Source organism: Perca flavescens, chromosome 1 (assembly GCF_004354835.1).
Source record: "Perca flavescens isolate YP-PL-M2 chromosome 1, PFLA_1.0, whole genome shotgun sequence".
Lineage (NCBI taxonomy): Eukaryota > Metazoa > Chordata > Actinopteri > Perciformes > Percidae > Perca > Perca flavescens.
The window spans coordinates 37735719-37751706 of NC_041331.1; the positions used below are offsets into that span (position 1 = coordinate 37735719).

Sequence of the window (15988 nt, forward strand, 5' to 3'; positions counted from 1 at the left end):
ATGTTTAAAGGTCCCATGGCATGAAAATTTCACTTTATGAGGTCAAAGCTCATTGAGGGACTGGCTCTAGTGGCTGTAATTCTGCACCAAGGCTGAATTTCGGGAAAGAGACTTCAGATACAGTATTAGGGGACCACTAAGGTCTATATAAAAGAGACTTCAGATACAATATTAGGAGACCACTAAGGTCTATATAAAAGAGACTTCAGATACAGTATTAGGGGACCACTAAGGTCTATATAAAAGAGACTTCAGATACAGTATTAGGGGACCACTAAGGTCTATATAAAAGAGACTTCAGATACAATATTAGGAGACCACTAAGGTCTATATAAAAGAGACTTCAGATACAGTATTAGGGGACCACTAAGGTCTATATAAAAGAGACTTCAGATACAGTATTAGGGGACCACTAAGGTCTATATAAAAGCATCCAAAGAGCACCATATCATGGGACCTTTAAAAGCACATTTGAAAGAGAGTCACATTCCTCTGACGGCGTTTTGCTATACAGTGGCTTTACTAGCCTAATATGCTCATCACCAATGTTGTAAAGAAAACTGCTGTTTGCAAAAAAATGTGACACAAATGTGCTGGGAGCATGTCCACGATGGGTGACGTTGGTGATATGAGGACGGATAAGGTTATGTAGGCTACATAACTGATAGACTGGGAAAAAACAATACCGCTCAAATTATCTGGAAATGAAAATACATCTATACTATAGTCGGGGCCTCAGAGGCTGTGTGCTGACAATAAAGGCTAGTTTTATATTTATCTTACCTCTCTGTGTGTTGCCGTTCTCAAACTTGGTTTGTTTCGGGAAACAACAAACACGTTGAAAATGGCAAGTTTTTTAAGAAAATTTGGATGGTGCAACAGGGCAGGCCTGCTTGGTTCTTTCTGGAAATGATTGTAAAGATTTACTAAAGAATATATTTACAGCATTTACCATCTGGGACGTTTTGGGACCGACGTGCAGGAATTGCTGTGGACGAAGTACACACGGTAAGAGCAAATTACATGAAATTGCTCACGTTGCTGTATTGTGTGAACAATTAAACTTCATTTAATATTTTATATGCAGTTTTCTTCGTGGGGTGCAAATGTTCCACCAACACCCAAGTTCCTTCCAGAGACATTTTGCACAGCCACCGTCTCTGCGTCCGGAGCTTATAGCGCCGCCGAAGACGATTGGCTTGAAGAAATGCAAACAACTCCGTGTCTTTTTTTGTGTGTGTGGTGCAATGCGAGACAAATGGGGGCCCAACAGCAAATATTTGCTCTGGTCCCTCTTAAAAGTTAGGAATACTACTATACCAGTACCATGGGGGCTTACAAAACAAAGATTACATGTGAGCAGCCTGTAAAGAACAACTGTAGAAAATGTGTTATTTCATATAAAAATAATTCATCATAATGTCAATTAATCTTGGGCTAAATGTAGCCTACAGTAGTCTGGGCCCGCCTCTCTCCAGGGGAGGAAGTAATGAGCGCGCATGTTCGCATAGGGCGGGCCAAATGCTTGTGGTCACCCCCACACATTGGGCAAACTTTTCACATCTGTAGTAAAGTTGACCAAGAGGCCACTCCCCACACAGTCTATGCTCCTCACTAGCACGGGGAACAAGAAAAACAAGAAACTTAAGAGCCTCGCGCATTTTGTACTATTACATTGCTTGCGTTTTTAAGGTTTATTTTGCGTGGAAACGTACGCTCTTGTGTTAAAAAGCCACATTTTAGGGATCGGATTTATCTTTTGGAAATATCCAAAACACATTGCCGTGGAAATGGGAAGTTCCATCTGAGCAAGGCTTGTTCCACGTATTTTGGGTAAGTCTGCACGTTTCAGTGTAACGCGTCTTTAGCTTTAAAAAGGATCAAGATGTTTAATATAACAAACGTTGAAGTTTTAGTTTCGGTGTCGCTGGTTTGCCGCTGTTGTGTCGAACTATTTTCCCCGCTTATGGACTGTCTGCTCTGCTTTACTTGCTGAGCATGTAAGTAAACGTCACGGCTGTGCATTTTAAAACAAAGCCGTTGATGGAACGTTACAACGTTTCTGGGTTATCCGGTTTAACAGGGTTTTATTAACGTTAAATTAAAGCGGTATCAGACAGGGGGGCGCTCGCTGTTGGCTAACGTTACGTAGCGCAAACATTATCTTTAGGGGGAACCGTGCGATTTTTAAACAACTCACCCTATAAATATAACATTCTCTTTGTAAGTAAGTATTCAGACTTTGGCCACAAACGTATCAAAGTTTAAAGCAAGCCGCCACTGTTACCGTACAGACGTTCCGCGCCAAGGATTTCAAAAAACAGTTTACCTGCGCGGGACGGTCTTTCTACTTCCTCTACGTTGCCTCGCGCGGCGCTCCCATTGGCTGCTTTCCACACAAAAGGGCGGTATCGCTGCGTCCGTTGGGCCCGGCGATTTGATGGAACCCACGTCAGTTACCGCCAATATCAATCTGGTGTTTTGATTAGATTTAAACTGATTTTGTGGTCAATCTTGTCAGGTAAAACGAGGAGTAATCGATTAAAATAGTTTATCATAGTTTAGCTCGTTGTTGTCACGCTGGTTAAAAAATGTGGGTACCCGACAAATATGTTTAATTGAAAAAGCGGTAAGGAAAGTAATAACGTAAACAGTAATGTTAATGTTAAAATTAATGAGCAACGTTTACTAATGCAGGTTAGCTAAAACCATACGCTTTAAAGTGTGTTGGTTGCAACAAATGTTAGCATATGTTAATTCTTTTTTTTACCCATAACGTTACTGTTAGGAGCACATTATAAGGTGTTTAGATTTTTTTTTTAGCATTGTTTCATATATTCCTCAGATGAAGCAATATCATTTAGGTTATATGAATGCCTAGCTAATAAAAATCCATATGAAATCCTTGTGCTAAGGTGGAAAATGTCAAATACAGTGCTTGAATCTCAAAACCTGACCCAGAAATCTCATTCAAAGGCATCTAAATGTTTCTCAGATATAACTTGTTCCATTTTTGTGATAAATCCCAATGTGTACCTCAGTGGTAACGGATGGACTTGGAGATAGGTCTGGCAATACCAGGCTAGCTTGTATCTAAATCTCTTGTTTCTTTCTTTTTTATTTTTTTGCTGATTAGGATGATGGTTTTGTAGCACCCCATGCTCCTGTAAATACTCCCAAAGAAGTTATTTGGTCAGTGTGCAGTGTCAGTGGAGAACCAGCCGACCATGGGTCCCCTCACTACACCTAAAAAAGGAAGAGAAGTATGTTCTGTTGACCCCTGGACGCCGACTTCCAACCTCAAAATGCTCATCAGTGCTGCTAGTCCTGACATCAGGAACCGAGAGAAAGAGCTGTGCCTGGACAATGACGGGCGGGACGCTCTTGACCCTTCACAGGTACAAAACAAATCTTATCATTAACATACTTTCTGGTAAGTCAGTGTGTTCAAAAAAATGCATTTATTATCTGTTGTTCTCTGTTGTCTTCCCATAGGACACTGAAAATGGAGAAGAGTCAGAGAAAATGATCAGCAGGAAAGAGAAGAGTCTGGGGTTGCTCTGTCATAAATTCCTCGCCCGCTACCCAGATTGCCCAAACCCTGCCCTCAACAACGACATCTGCCTGGATGATGTGGCCACTGAGCTCAGTAGGTCTTCTCTATCAACCATTGTTGTCTTTTTAACTAAATCAGTTCTACAATATCCATTTGTTAAGATCGCAGTCAATGTCAGATGTTAGGGCAGCAGCTAATGGTTACTCTTTGATTTGTAAATTGTGTTTCGGTTTTATCATTCACTTAATATAATTATTATAAATTATTATAATATGATAATTAGAAGTTACCGGAGCCCAAAGATTTACAAATAACAGTTACATACAGTTATTTGTAGATAAGGCTAATTCTCTATTGTGTGTAGTGATAATCATTATCATGATACCGATGTAATAACTGCAGTAACTATGATAATACAGATAATGGGTGTATCAAATGTTAATGTGTTACCGGTACTTACATGATATCCTATGTCAATTCATCGGTCATTTCAATTTCAGAAAAAAATGAAACAACCCTCCACCGAAGTTGATTTTCAAATGTTTTTCACATTGATTGTACATTTGAGGTCTGGTTTATTCTCATATACAGAAACATGTAGTAAATATACTAGCTAGAAGTTGGTTTGAATATAGTTTTTCCTAAAAAAAAAAAAAAAAAAAAAACAGTTTGAATGTCTGTACTGCGATCAGTTTTTACTGAGATATATATATATATTTACTATGTGATATTTAGTTCTGTTATTAACTTGAGCCTTTTATGTGTTTTCTTTCTGTCTTCACAGGCGTAGAACGCCGGCGCATCTACGACATCATGAACGTGCTGGAGAGTCTGCACATGGTGAGCCGCTCGGCCAAGAACCGCTACACATGGCACGGGCGGACCAAACTGGCGCAGACTCTGGCCATTTTGAAGCAGGTGGGCGAGGAGCACAGGTACGGCCAGCAGATGCAGCACATCCGGCAGCGCCTCGTGGACAAGGAGTTTGACTTTGACGCGGAGGAGAAGGAGAACGAGGAGGTGGTGGAGCTGGAGAACGGGGATCAAGGACAGAAGGAACTTTTCTTTGTGGAGCTTCCAGGAGTAGAGTTCAAAGCAGGTGAGAAGATGGAGTGTGGTGTGTGTGTCCTGTGTGTCCTCTAACTGTTTTTATATATATATATATATATATATATATATATATATATATATATACAGTGGGGGAAATAAGTATTTGACCCCTTGCTGATTTTGCAGGTTTGCCCACTTACAAAGAATGCAAAAATCTACAATTTTAATCATATGTACATTCTAACAGTGAAAGACAGAATCCCAAAGAAAATTCCAGAAAATCACATCATATGAATTTATTAAAATTGATAACCATCTGATGAGGAAAAACAAGTATTTGACCCCCTGGACAAACAGCAAGTATTCTGGCTCCTACAAGCCAGTTAGTCTTTCTTTAAGACACAGCCCCAATCCAAACCAATTGTCTACATCAAATACACCTGCCTCACCTCGTTACCTGTATAAAAGACACTTGTCAACACCCAAACAACCAGCATCCAACATCACCACCATGGGCAAGACCAAAGAGCTTTCTACGGACATCAGGGACAAGATTGTTGATCTGCACAAGGCTGGGATGGGCTACAAGAGAATCGGAAAGCAACTTGAGAGAAAAGATCAACTGTCGGTGCAGTTATCAGGAAATGGAAGAAGCACCACACCACCGCCAACCTCCTCGGTCTGGGCCTCCACACAAGATCTTGCCTCGTGAGGTGTCCCTGATCATGCGAACGGTGAGGAATCATCCCAAAACCACAAGGGGGGGGAACTGATGAATCAACTGAAGGCAGCTGGGACCACAGTTACAAAAAGAAACGGTTGGTAACACACTACGCCGTCATGGATTGAAATCCTGCAGTGCACGCAAGGTCCCCCTGCTCAAGAAGAAACATGTACAGGCCCGCATGAAGTTCGCCATTCACCACCTGGACGACTCAGAAGAGGCCTGGAAGAAGGTGATGTGGTCAGATGAGACCAAAATAGAACTTTTTGGCCTCAACTCAACTCGTCGTGTTTGGAGGGCAAAGAACACCGAGTACAACCCAAAGAACACCATCCCCACCGTCAAGCATGGTGGTGGCAACATCATGCTTTGGGGGTGCTTTTCAGCCAAGGGGACGGGACAACTCCATCGTATTGAGGGGAGGATGGACGGGGCCATGTATTGTGGAATTCTGGGCCGACATCTCCTTCCCTCAGTGAGAGAGCTGAAGATGGGTCGAGGATGGGTGTTTCAGCACGACAACGACCCTAAGCACACCGCCAAAGCAACAAAAGAGTGGCTGAAGAAGAAGCACATCAAGGTTCTGGAGTGGCCTAGCCAGTCTCCAGACCTGAATCCGATTGAAAATCTTTAGAGGGAGCTTAAAATTCGGAGTTGCCAGGCGACAACCTCGGAACCTGAATGATTTGGAGGCTGTCTGCAGGGAGGTGGGCCAACATCCCTGCCGAAATGTGCACAAACCTTGTCACCAACTATAAAAACCGTTTGACATCTGTGCTGGCCAATAATGGCTTTTCTACAAAATATTAACATGCCGTTTGTCCAGGGGGTCAAATACTTGTTTTTCCTCATCAGATGGTTATCAATTTTAATAAATTCATATGATGTGATTTTCTGGAATTTTCTTTGGGATTCTGTCTTTCACTGTTAGAATGTACATATGATTAAAATTGTAGATTTTTGCATTCTTTGTAAGTGGGCAAACCTGCAAAATCAGCAAGGGGTCAAATACTATATATATATATATATATATATATATATATATATATTCCTGGTCTTCCACAGGCATTAAATATCCTTGAAAATGAAGAAAAGTTTCTAATAAGAGAGAAAATTTAAATAACCGTGCTGGAAAATTGTCATTCCTTGGTTTTGTGACGCAGTAATCAGATATTTCTTTTTTTTACATTCTGTTTGTCCTGTTCAGCCTCTGTTAACAGTCGGAAGGACAAATCTCTGAGGGTGATGAGCCAGAAGTTTGTCATGCTCTTCCTGGTGTCTAATCCTCGCGTGGTCAGTCTAGACGTGGCTGCCAAGATCCTGATCGGAGAAGACCAGGGTGCAGATCAAGACAAGAACAAGTTCAAGAGTGAGTACCGAGTCTGTAAGATACAGTTTCTTTCTCAGTATTATGCAGGGTCAAAGTGAAACCATGCTGGTATATGCTTTTAGATCTCATCTTGGAGAACTATCTGCTTAATTCTATTGTTTTCAGTCTCACGTTTTTCACATTCCGCATGCACAAATAATGACATAGTCGGTGCAGTGTATCAGTGTCAGATCTGTGTGGAAGGCCTGAAGAAAGTTTTGTTACGACTGATATTTCAAGACCTCGATACATTTGTCATTAGTATTAAATCTTTTAAACAAGGTCTATACAAAATACATTTACACAAGTAAAGTCAGTATTATTATATATATATATATATATATATATATATATATATATATATATATATATATATATATATATATATATATATATATATATATATATATATATATATATATATGCACAATTACTGCACTCCATGCTTCCCATACATCTTTTTGTCCGAATATGTTCTCTGTCTGTGTATTGTCAGTAGATAATGTTGTTGTTTGTTTTGTGCGTTTGCAGCCAAAGTGCGCCGGCTGTATGATATAGCTAACGTGCTACGGAGCCTGAAGCTCATCGAGAAAGTCCACGTGACAGAAGAGAGGGGGAGGAAACCGGCCTTTGAATGGGTTGGCCCCGAAGAATTCCCACAAGTCAAAGGTATTGCCACACCTCTTCCCATTTACTTGTTATTATTTATATTTTCCTCCACAATTGGAGGGAATTTTGGGCCTAGCATCACATTTGTATTCATGTCTTATGTGCATACTACTATATGCCTTTTAAATATATTTCATATATTCAGTTTCTATTGAGCAATGATTGTAGTGCTGCTGTAAAAACTCTAACTAGTAAGACACAGACTAAATATTACTCTTGTTTCAGACTTGGAGAGCTCCACGTCTGAATGTTTATCCAAGAAGAAAAGTGTACTGGAGTCCCGTGCATCTGTGGACAACTGTGCCAAAAACCTATTTCCAGCGTCCGGGGCCAAACGCAGCTTCACCCGGCACCCCTCCCTCATAAAGCTGGCCAAGAGCATTCATGACGACCGCCGAAAGATCAACTCTGCCCCCAGCAGTCCTGTCAAGAGTGCCCTCAGTGAGTACAGAAAATGTTTTATTATTATTATTCTAAAGGTTTATTGTTTTAGCGTATGTTTATGGTGTGATGACCCAATCTTTTCCTCTGTGTCTTCAGGCGATTCACCAAACACCGACTTCCCAAACAAAATGGCCCAACTTGCTGCTATTTGTCAGATCGAGCTCGACCAGGAGTCGGGGTAAGTTTGGTTCCATTTAGACTGTTCAACCTAAACGGTTTGTGGTTCTTTAAATGAAATCTGGTGCGTAACAAGTAGGGCGGCACGATATTTAGTTTCCCCGTCTCATGCGCCATAGTCCCATCGCAGGCCGTTGCGATGTTGGCGCTAAACCTTTTTTGCTGCTTGATAGAAAAGTTAATTTTCACCTTTTTACATGATTGTTACCGGCCGAGCCTTCCCCTTTTAAGACAGGTGGTGATATGGGCGACGTGTGTGTGACGGAGCGTTAGTCCGACGGGGTTGTTCTCTTAATACATCCATGGGTTTGTTATGGGAAGCGAGGCTCTCCGTGTGTAGAAAAGTACCGTAAGCAGCAGCTGCCCATGACACAGTGATGCACATTTCCATGGGTAGTGAAGCTACAGTAGTCAGTGTTTTATGTTCGCCGCAAAGACAAACTAAATCCCCTGATTAATGCAACGGTATCACGACATCTCCCGGCCGTTTTTCACCGCAGAAAGCTGCTACCAGCCAGGCTAAAGCTAATATAGTTAGCCTAAAGAAAAAGGCCCAGCTAACGTTGCGGTTCGCAGCCGCAAAGCTGGAAACTTAACACCAATCTCCAACAGCAGTCCGTGTCTGATGTAACGTAATTAAAACTGACTGACTGTTCTTGGATACACAGTTGGTTGCTAGTGCGTGACATGCAGGCTGGTGCAGGCACAGCGAACCACCACATTTTAGGATAAGGTAATTGTAGATCTGCAGCGTGTTAAATGAGAGTCCTGCTTCTGTTCCAGGACCGGAGCTGAGGACCCAAAGCCTGCTGCTGCTGCTGCTGCTGCTGCCGCCGAGACGAACACTGCTGCTGTGAAGTTTGAGCAATCCTCCTCTGTTTCTATGGAGCCGCCACATGCCCCGTTACTAACTCCAACCCAGGAGCAAAGAGTCAACACTACTATCCACCTCACCCCCCACACGCCGCTGGCAGGCCTGCCCGCGGGCTCCGTCGCCTACATCCCTGCGCAGTATTCATCCCTGATCCCCGTCCTGTTACCTCAGCAGCGGGGGAGCGGGCCCTACGCCGTGTATTTGCACCCTTCTTCCCCCAGGCCGAACCCTCTGGTCAGGCCGCAGCCAACCAGCCTCGCCGTGCGCTCTATGACCTTTGAGGATAAGACTGGGCAGAGCCCGACGGGCCAGAATGCAGCTAGGAGCGTGCCGACCTTCAGGGCGTCAGACGTCAGCCCCTTGGCGCTCAAACGGTTGCGTTCAGAGTCGGCCTTAGAGAGCAGCCCCTCCAAAGCCAAGAGGACCGACCCCAACTTTAAGGTAAAAAGAAAAAAAAACTATATGAGAATTTACACCTACGTGGTAACATTCTGAGTGATTTTTAAAGGAATGTTTCAAGTGACTGGTCTTTTGAAAATTACTTTACAGTAAAAATATATTCAAAGGGCATGTGGTTTTAAATCCATAAAATGGTTGTTTAAAATACCAAAACACTTGGTTGTTCTTGGTTTCTGACATACAGTATTCCCCACCCTCTCTGTCTCCTTCTTCCCTTTGGCCTCCTCGTAGGACACCTCTCCAAAACTGTGTGAGATCCTGCAGGCCCGTCTGAAGGCCCGCCGCGGTTGTCAGCACTCAAGCCGGCCCTCGCCTCGCGCCCTCCACCTGGACCCGGAGTTTGTCAACACCCCCGGCGGTGCCGTAGCCACCCAGACACTAGAGCAGAGCTTGGAGACCTTCCTGGACAGAGAGGACAAGACGCCGTCCTCCGACAGCGAGGCCGGCTTAACGCCAGTCAGAGTCGTACCCATCACGCCAGGGCAACTCCACACCGAGGTAAATGCACAAACACGATGCTTACTGGGCTTCAGTAACCACCAGAGACTTCTGATGCCTTGTGTTGCATTTGTCGATTCAACAGCAGAACGTGTGACGATCAGTGATGGGAGTAACGTTACAAAAGTAAAAGTAATATTATACCCGTTTAGGGCTGGGCGATATGGACAAAATCAGATATCGCAATATTTTTGACCAAATACCTTGATTTCGATACAGCAACAATATTGTAGTGTTGACTATCTGTGCTTTCACAAAATATTTCCACAATGAGATTTTTGATAAATATTCATCAGTAATGTGGATATAATGACTAACAGTCTGGTAAGTTCAAAAAATGACATCACTTTACTGTAATGCAGCCTTTAAAACCAGGAAAAGACACCACTTATGCCATGTAACGATATTACGATATCCAAAATCTAAGACGATATCTAGTCTCCTATCATGATATCGATATATTGCCCAGCTCTATACCTGTTACAATCTCAGTAACGCGATTTACAACGCATGTTGTTGTTTTATTTTTTTTTTAAGAATTCACCAACACTGCGAAACATTTCGGCACAGAGGGAAAAAAAGTCTGCAGGTGTAATTTCCTGTTGTTGTATTTGGTGGTTGAAATGACTGCAGAGATGGATACATTTGCGACATGGACATTATTTTCAGGAGTTCTTTTTGCTGCGTTGAAGCGAGCCGTCCCGTCACTGTTCCCGTGGTCAGAGCCAGAACCAGAGACGGTAGACTAGGGACATCTGTGTCCTGTCGGTGCCGACAGCAATGTGACCGAGCAACTGACCGATAACAACATGTCAGGAATTAATGTTTAGTCTTGCTACACGTAATATCATTACATATTATCTGCAGCGGAAAATACCTATACCGTAGGCTACTTGGATTCAATTGTAAGGTGCTTTTAATTGAGTATTTTAATTTAATCCTATTTATTAGGCTACTTCTAGTCCACCACAATTCAGCGTCAAGTAGGCTATTGTACGTTTTACTTAACTATTTATTTTATAGCTTTAGATTAATAATACAAAATAATGTGAATAAATGATAATGTGTTAAAGTGGATAAAGATGAGACTTTGTTGATCCCGTGGTTAAATTCACAAGCTATAGTCATACTTCCGCTTTTATTTTGGTGAAAGTAATTCAAAAGTAACACAAAAGTAGTGTAAAGCATTACAATTCAGAGACAGTAATATTGTAATATAACTAATTACTCTCAAATGACAGTAATTAGTAATCAATAATGTATTACATTTTGGAAGTAACTTGCCCAACACTGGTGACAATTAGTTTTTCTGCCTATCCAGACTTTAGTACCGGCCGGATACCTGATCCCAATCTCCCAGCAGTCCCTCATCGGCTACAAGGAAATTCAAGGTTCAGGGAGAGAAAGCAACAACGCCGCAACTCCCACTTACAACATCTACCAAACACCAACTGCAGGTAAAGATCTCATACAATGTTTATTATTGAATGTCTCCGGGCACACCTAAGTTTTCAGATTAGCACCGCAAGTAATTATTTTAATTATAGATTTATCTGACATTCACATTCCATCGCTTGGAACCAGATTGTTTGACATTTCTTTCTTGGTAAATGACTTAAACAATGAATTCATCATCATTCATTTTCTATAGTTGAACTAATCTACCAACGGTCAAATCTTTTTAAGGAAAATGATTCTTCTCGTTACTATTCCCATTAGTTTCCCATTATTCTTGATTTGTGTTTTTTTAATGGCTCAAAATGAATTAGCTAATAAGTGTAGGTTAGAGTAAGGGTCTATACACGTTTGTGTCTGTTGATGCCAACAGGCTCCAGACCTGTCCTAGCCCAGGAGATTACACCCACCGGCCTTCGTCTTCACAAACCCGCTGCTACTGCCGCCTCGCCATACAACGCCCAGCAAGACCACCGCCTCCACAGCCCCAGTCCTGCCATCCTCAACTTCACCCTGCAGAACCTGGGTCTGATCTCAGGCTCCAGCCCAGGAAACGCCTTCGCTACCCCCCAGACTCCAGAGTGTGCCAACACCATGCCCAGCCCGCTGGCTCTGCAACAGAGAGGCATGGTTTTCATCAAACCTGGGTCCCCTGTGCCTCTCCAGCAGTCTGTATCAGGGCAACCAATGACCCTGTTCAGTGTACAACAGGTAAAAAACAACAACCACCACCTTGTGTTTAGATAGTAACTTCACTGACTTTTGGTTTTTAAAATGAATGGGGCCCTTCCAACCTGTGAAAACGGTTATATAATCTGATGGCTCTGAAGGAACTTTGTCAAATCTGAGAAGTAATGACACTTGAGTCTGTCTTATATCGGTCTCTCCAAAGTGTCCCAACTTTATGGAAGTGCAATAATAATTCACTGAAGTACTGTGAAGTTGATTTAAATAGTTGAGAGAGAGAGAGAGAGAGAGAGAGAGAGAGAGAGAGAGAGAGAGAGAGAGAGAGAGAGAGAGAGAGAGAGAGAGAGAGAGAGAGAGAGAGAGAGAGAGAGAGTCTTGAAATGTTCCTACACAGATCAGTCATAAATCATGATCACACATGAGAAAGTAACTGTTGTGTGATTTGATGTTCAACAACCATATCAAAATATTTTGGTCATTTATCCACTATAAGAGGTCAGTAATTCTGCCATTTTCGTCGCATTTAGCCTGTAAACCAATGCAGCCCCATATCCTGGTATTTTTAAAGTGTCAGTTGACACAAACCACAACCGAAAAATTCGGGGTCGTTAGCCGTAGAGATAGTTTTGGTTTTAAGTGCTGAGGTTTTTGCGATATCTTTATCAAGAAACTTCGGGCCTCGCTGTCAGCAGTTTTTACAAGTAGTTCCAATGCAAACGCTTCACAGTGAGGTCTGTCTGTGGATTAGGGATTATTTAATGAATTAGAAACCTTCAAGATAATACACAGTAAAAGATAGTCAGTCAGATAGTAATGTGGGCGGGACATTAAGTCAGACTCAGTTGTGAGTGAAACCGAAGCAGAGGGACAGACACAGAGCTGTAGCGGAGCCAAAGTAGAACACGTTTTAATGAATTAACTTGATCGGTTACCGGGCTAATAAAACGCTGATACAGATAATCTGCAAACTGCCAAAATACTCCCTACTGTGGATTTTCCAGCTATTATTATTATTATTATTATTATTATTATTATTATTATTATTAAATATATATATATAATATTTATTTATTTATGTGTGAAGATGGGTTGCTTGTGATCTGGTTGAAGTCGTTTTTTTTTTGAGATTAGAAGACTAACTGAAGATTTTCTGTCATCCAGCCTCTGATGACCACCCCCAAAGGGACAGGGCTCCCCCAGCACAGCTTCTTCCACACGCCAGGCCCCCTCTCCCCTCTGGCTGCCATGGTAACCACCGGTGCACACCTGGCCCCTAAAACTGTTTACATTCCTCAGAGGAAGCTGGACGTCGCCACTGAGGACTCCTGAAAACTCTGCAGGAAACCCTCTGATGGCTGTGTACATAATGTGTGTGTGTGTCTGTATGTATGGGTGTTGTGGCTGTCTTTTTATTTTCTGTCAGGTGAGCATTTTACATTATTACCTCTGAGCAATTCACAGCGGCCTCACTGCCTTCATTCTTATCACAGCCAGCTCTAAAATTAGCTGCCAGGCAGGCCTCGGCTGTGGCCCAGTGGACAGATTTCAAGTTCACCAGATACTCATGAACTCTGTTTTCTGGCTCATTGTGATGCTGGGTTTCCCAGGACTCAATTTTCATAATTTAATAGTGGAGAATACATTTCTTTTTTTTTCTTTTTTCTTTATTTTAGTTATTTCTGCAAATGTGGGTAATGTGAACACCGATTTCGTAAAAAATAAAAATAAAAAATCAATGCTGTAAAGGGCAACACACTTCCAAGTCAGATGGCCGCTTTTGACTGAAAGACAAGTTTAATTGGTTGATCATTTTGTCTCGAAGTTAAACCCAATGAGACGACTTTTGCACATATGTACACGTTAACTGTTACACCCTTTTAAAAATGGATTTGTTGAGAGTATGTGATTGTTTTTGATTCTAAGACTAATCAGACATTTTGTTTAATTTATAAGGAAATTACCTTTGTTTTTTGGTGTCTTGCTAAATGTAAAATGTTAATTGAATATTAATACATTTTTCTATGAACATCATGTGAAGTCGGTCTGTGTTTTGGTCTACTCTACAGTGACATCGTCACAACTATTGGACTTTCATTAGTACTGAGTATTTTCATTATAGATTAATCTGTTTGTTATTTTACTATTAATTGTTTGGTCTATAAAATAAGAAAATTGTGAAAAATGCTCATCCCAAATTGGTGATGTCTTTAAATTGACTATTTTGACTAACAAACCAAAACCCAAAGATAATCTATTTACAGTTATATCAAAAATTGTCATATTAAAAATAAAAAATAAATAAAAAGGGTACAAGCAAATGTTTACCATTTTTCCTTGATAAATTACGATTAATTATCAAAATGGAAGACTAATCTAATCAAGTAATCGTTTCAGTCCTATGGCCATGGTCCTTTTAGAACCTGTAATAACATCGTTTGCTAACAATGATGTCAAAATAAATAAAAAGGTTATTTGATGAAATCAATGTTTATTAAAATGTTTCCGCTGCTCACAAGTGGCCAAAGAAAATCAGTTATTGGAGGTTTTAAAGGTGCACTGAGGTGTGTTAATGTGAACAAACAAGTTATGTTTATTATTATGTTACGCTCTAAAATGCATTGTGTATTCTGGACCTATTATCCACAGCTGATTGGAGAGAATCACAGTAGAGCTCTTTTGAAGTCTCGAACCTCAATTCAGTCATTCTATTTTAATCGCTGAACAGATCGGAGATGTGGGTGGTGGTTCAGAGGCCTGGAATGAGGATGTTTTCCCACATGGCTGCAAAAATTTCTGTACAATTTGATTTGAATGTGAAAAGAAATGGGTTTCCTCAGGAGGGTGGCTGGCGTCTCCCTTAGAGATAGGGTGAGAAGCTCAGTCATCCGTGAGGAGCTCGGAGTAGAGCCGCTACTCCTTTGCGTCGAAAGGAGCCAGTTGAGGTGGTTCGGGCATCTGGTAAGGATGCCCCCTGGGCGCCTCCCTAGGGAGGTGTTCCAGGCACGTCCAGCTGGGAGGAGGCCTCGGGGAAGACCCAGGACTAGGTGGAGGGATTATATCTCCAACCTGGCCATGGAACGCCTCGGGATCCCCCAGTCGGAGCTGATTAATGTGGCTCGGGAAAGGGTAGTTTGGGGTCCCCTGCTGGAGTTGCTGCCTCCTCGACCCGACCCCAGATAAGCGGACGAAGATGGATGGATGAAATGTCTTAAAATGGCCACCATGTGGATGAAAAACTATTATGATTTGAAGAAGTATTTAGCTGATTTAAATCCAGCTCTGTTTCATGGCAGTGTGTGCAGATGAACTGTGCGTGGCTTCCCTCCGTGGACACAGTACACAGGGCTTCCAGCTGATCTGCCAAAACCTGCCAGGTAACGTGTCCCAGAGGTCCGATGGGATCCACCAGATGACTCAACGCGTGCCATTTTGTGTCATCCAGCGGATCTCGGCAGATCTGCTCCAAGCTCCGGCACTGGTTCCACGGAGGGAAGCCAAACACTTCATTTAAACACACTGCCCACACAAAGATGACACAGAGCTGGATTAAAATCAGCAAAGTATCATCCCTTTAAGTAACAACATCACCGCTCTTCTGGGGACACCGGCAGGCCAAACTTTAACATTTGCCCCACTAAGGATCTAAGAAATGTTTGGGCTTTGGTTTTCTCTACATTTTTCATTCAACCATTTTGCTTTCTGGTGTGTAATGAGCATCACAGGATCACTAACTTAGCTAAACGAAATTGTGCACATTCAGATGTGCAGTTGTCAGTTACATGCTTTGAGTTCCCATCGTTTATGTACATAATCCCATAACCTACCATGTGGAGGGCTCCCGGCGGCGTGCAGCTGTCAGTCAGAGTTTTTTTTTTTAGTCTGTCTGTGAGTCCAGAACAAATGTTTGACTGGCTGATGTTCAGGCCTCTTTCAGCCTGTGATGAAGGGTCAGAGGGCTCTGCTCTGTCACAAGTTATTTTAAGAGGATACTTTCATTGAAGCGTCACCGGTGGACTGTGGCGATGG

The 15988-nt window shown here is 42.1% G+C and overlaps 1 protein-coding gene across 5 annotated transcripts; it reads left to right on the forward strand.

The window, feature by feature from the left end:
• Window positions 1-967: 967 nt before the first annotated feature.
• e2f8 (E2F transcription factor 8) lies at window positions 968-14261 on the forward strand. Of its 5 annotated transcripts, none has more exons than XM_028578397.1 (13): window positions 968-1008; window positions 3137-3398; window positions 3496-3649; window positions 4341-4655; window positions 6538-6699; window positions 7231-7368; window positions 7594-7809; window positions 7909-7990; window positions 8773-9304; window positions 9554-9820; window positions 11142-11277; window positions 11649-11986; window positions 13124-14261. In XM_028578397.1, exons 2-13 carry the CDS (start codon window positions 3228-3230, stop codon window positions 13289-13291), a joined length of 2679 nt encoding a protein of 892 aa, XP_028434198.1. In that variant the 5' UTR covers window positions 968-1008; window positions 3137-3227; the 3' UTR covers window positions 13292-14261. The 5 variants fall into 5 exon arrangements, with proteins under 5 accessions (XP_028434198.1, XP_028434187.1, XP_028434213.1 ...); XM_028578386.1 differs by lacking the exon at window positions 968-1008 and adding an exon at window positions 1497-1833; XM_028578412.1 differs by lacking the exon at window positions 968-1008 and adding an exon at window positions 2438-2521.
• Window positions 14262-15988: the final 1727 nt, after the last annotated feature.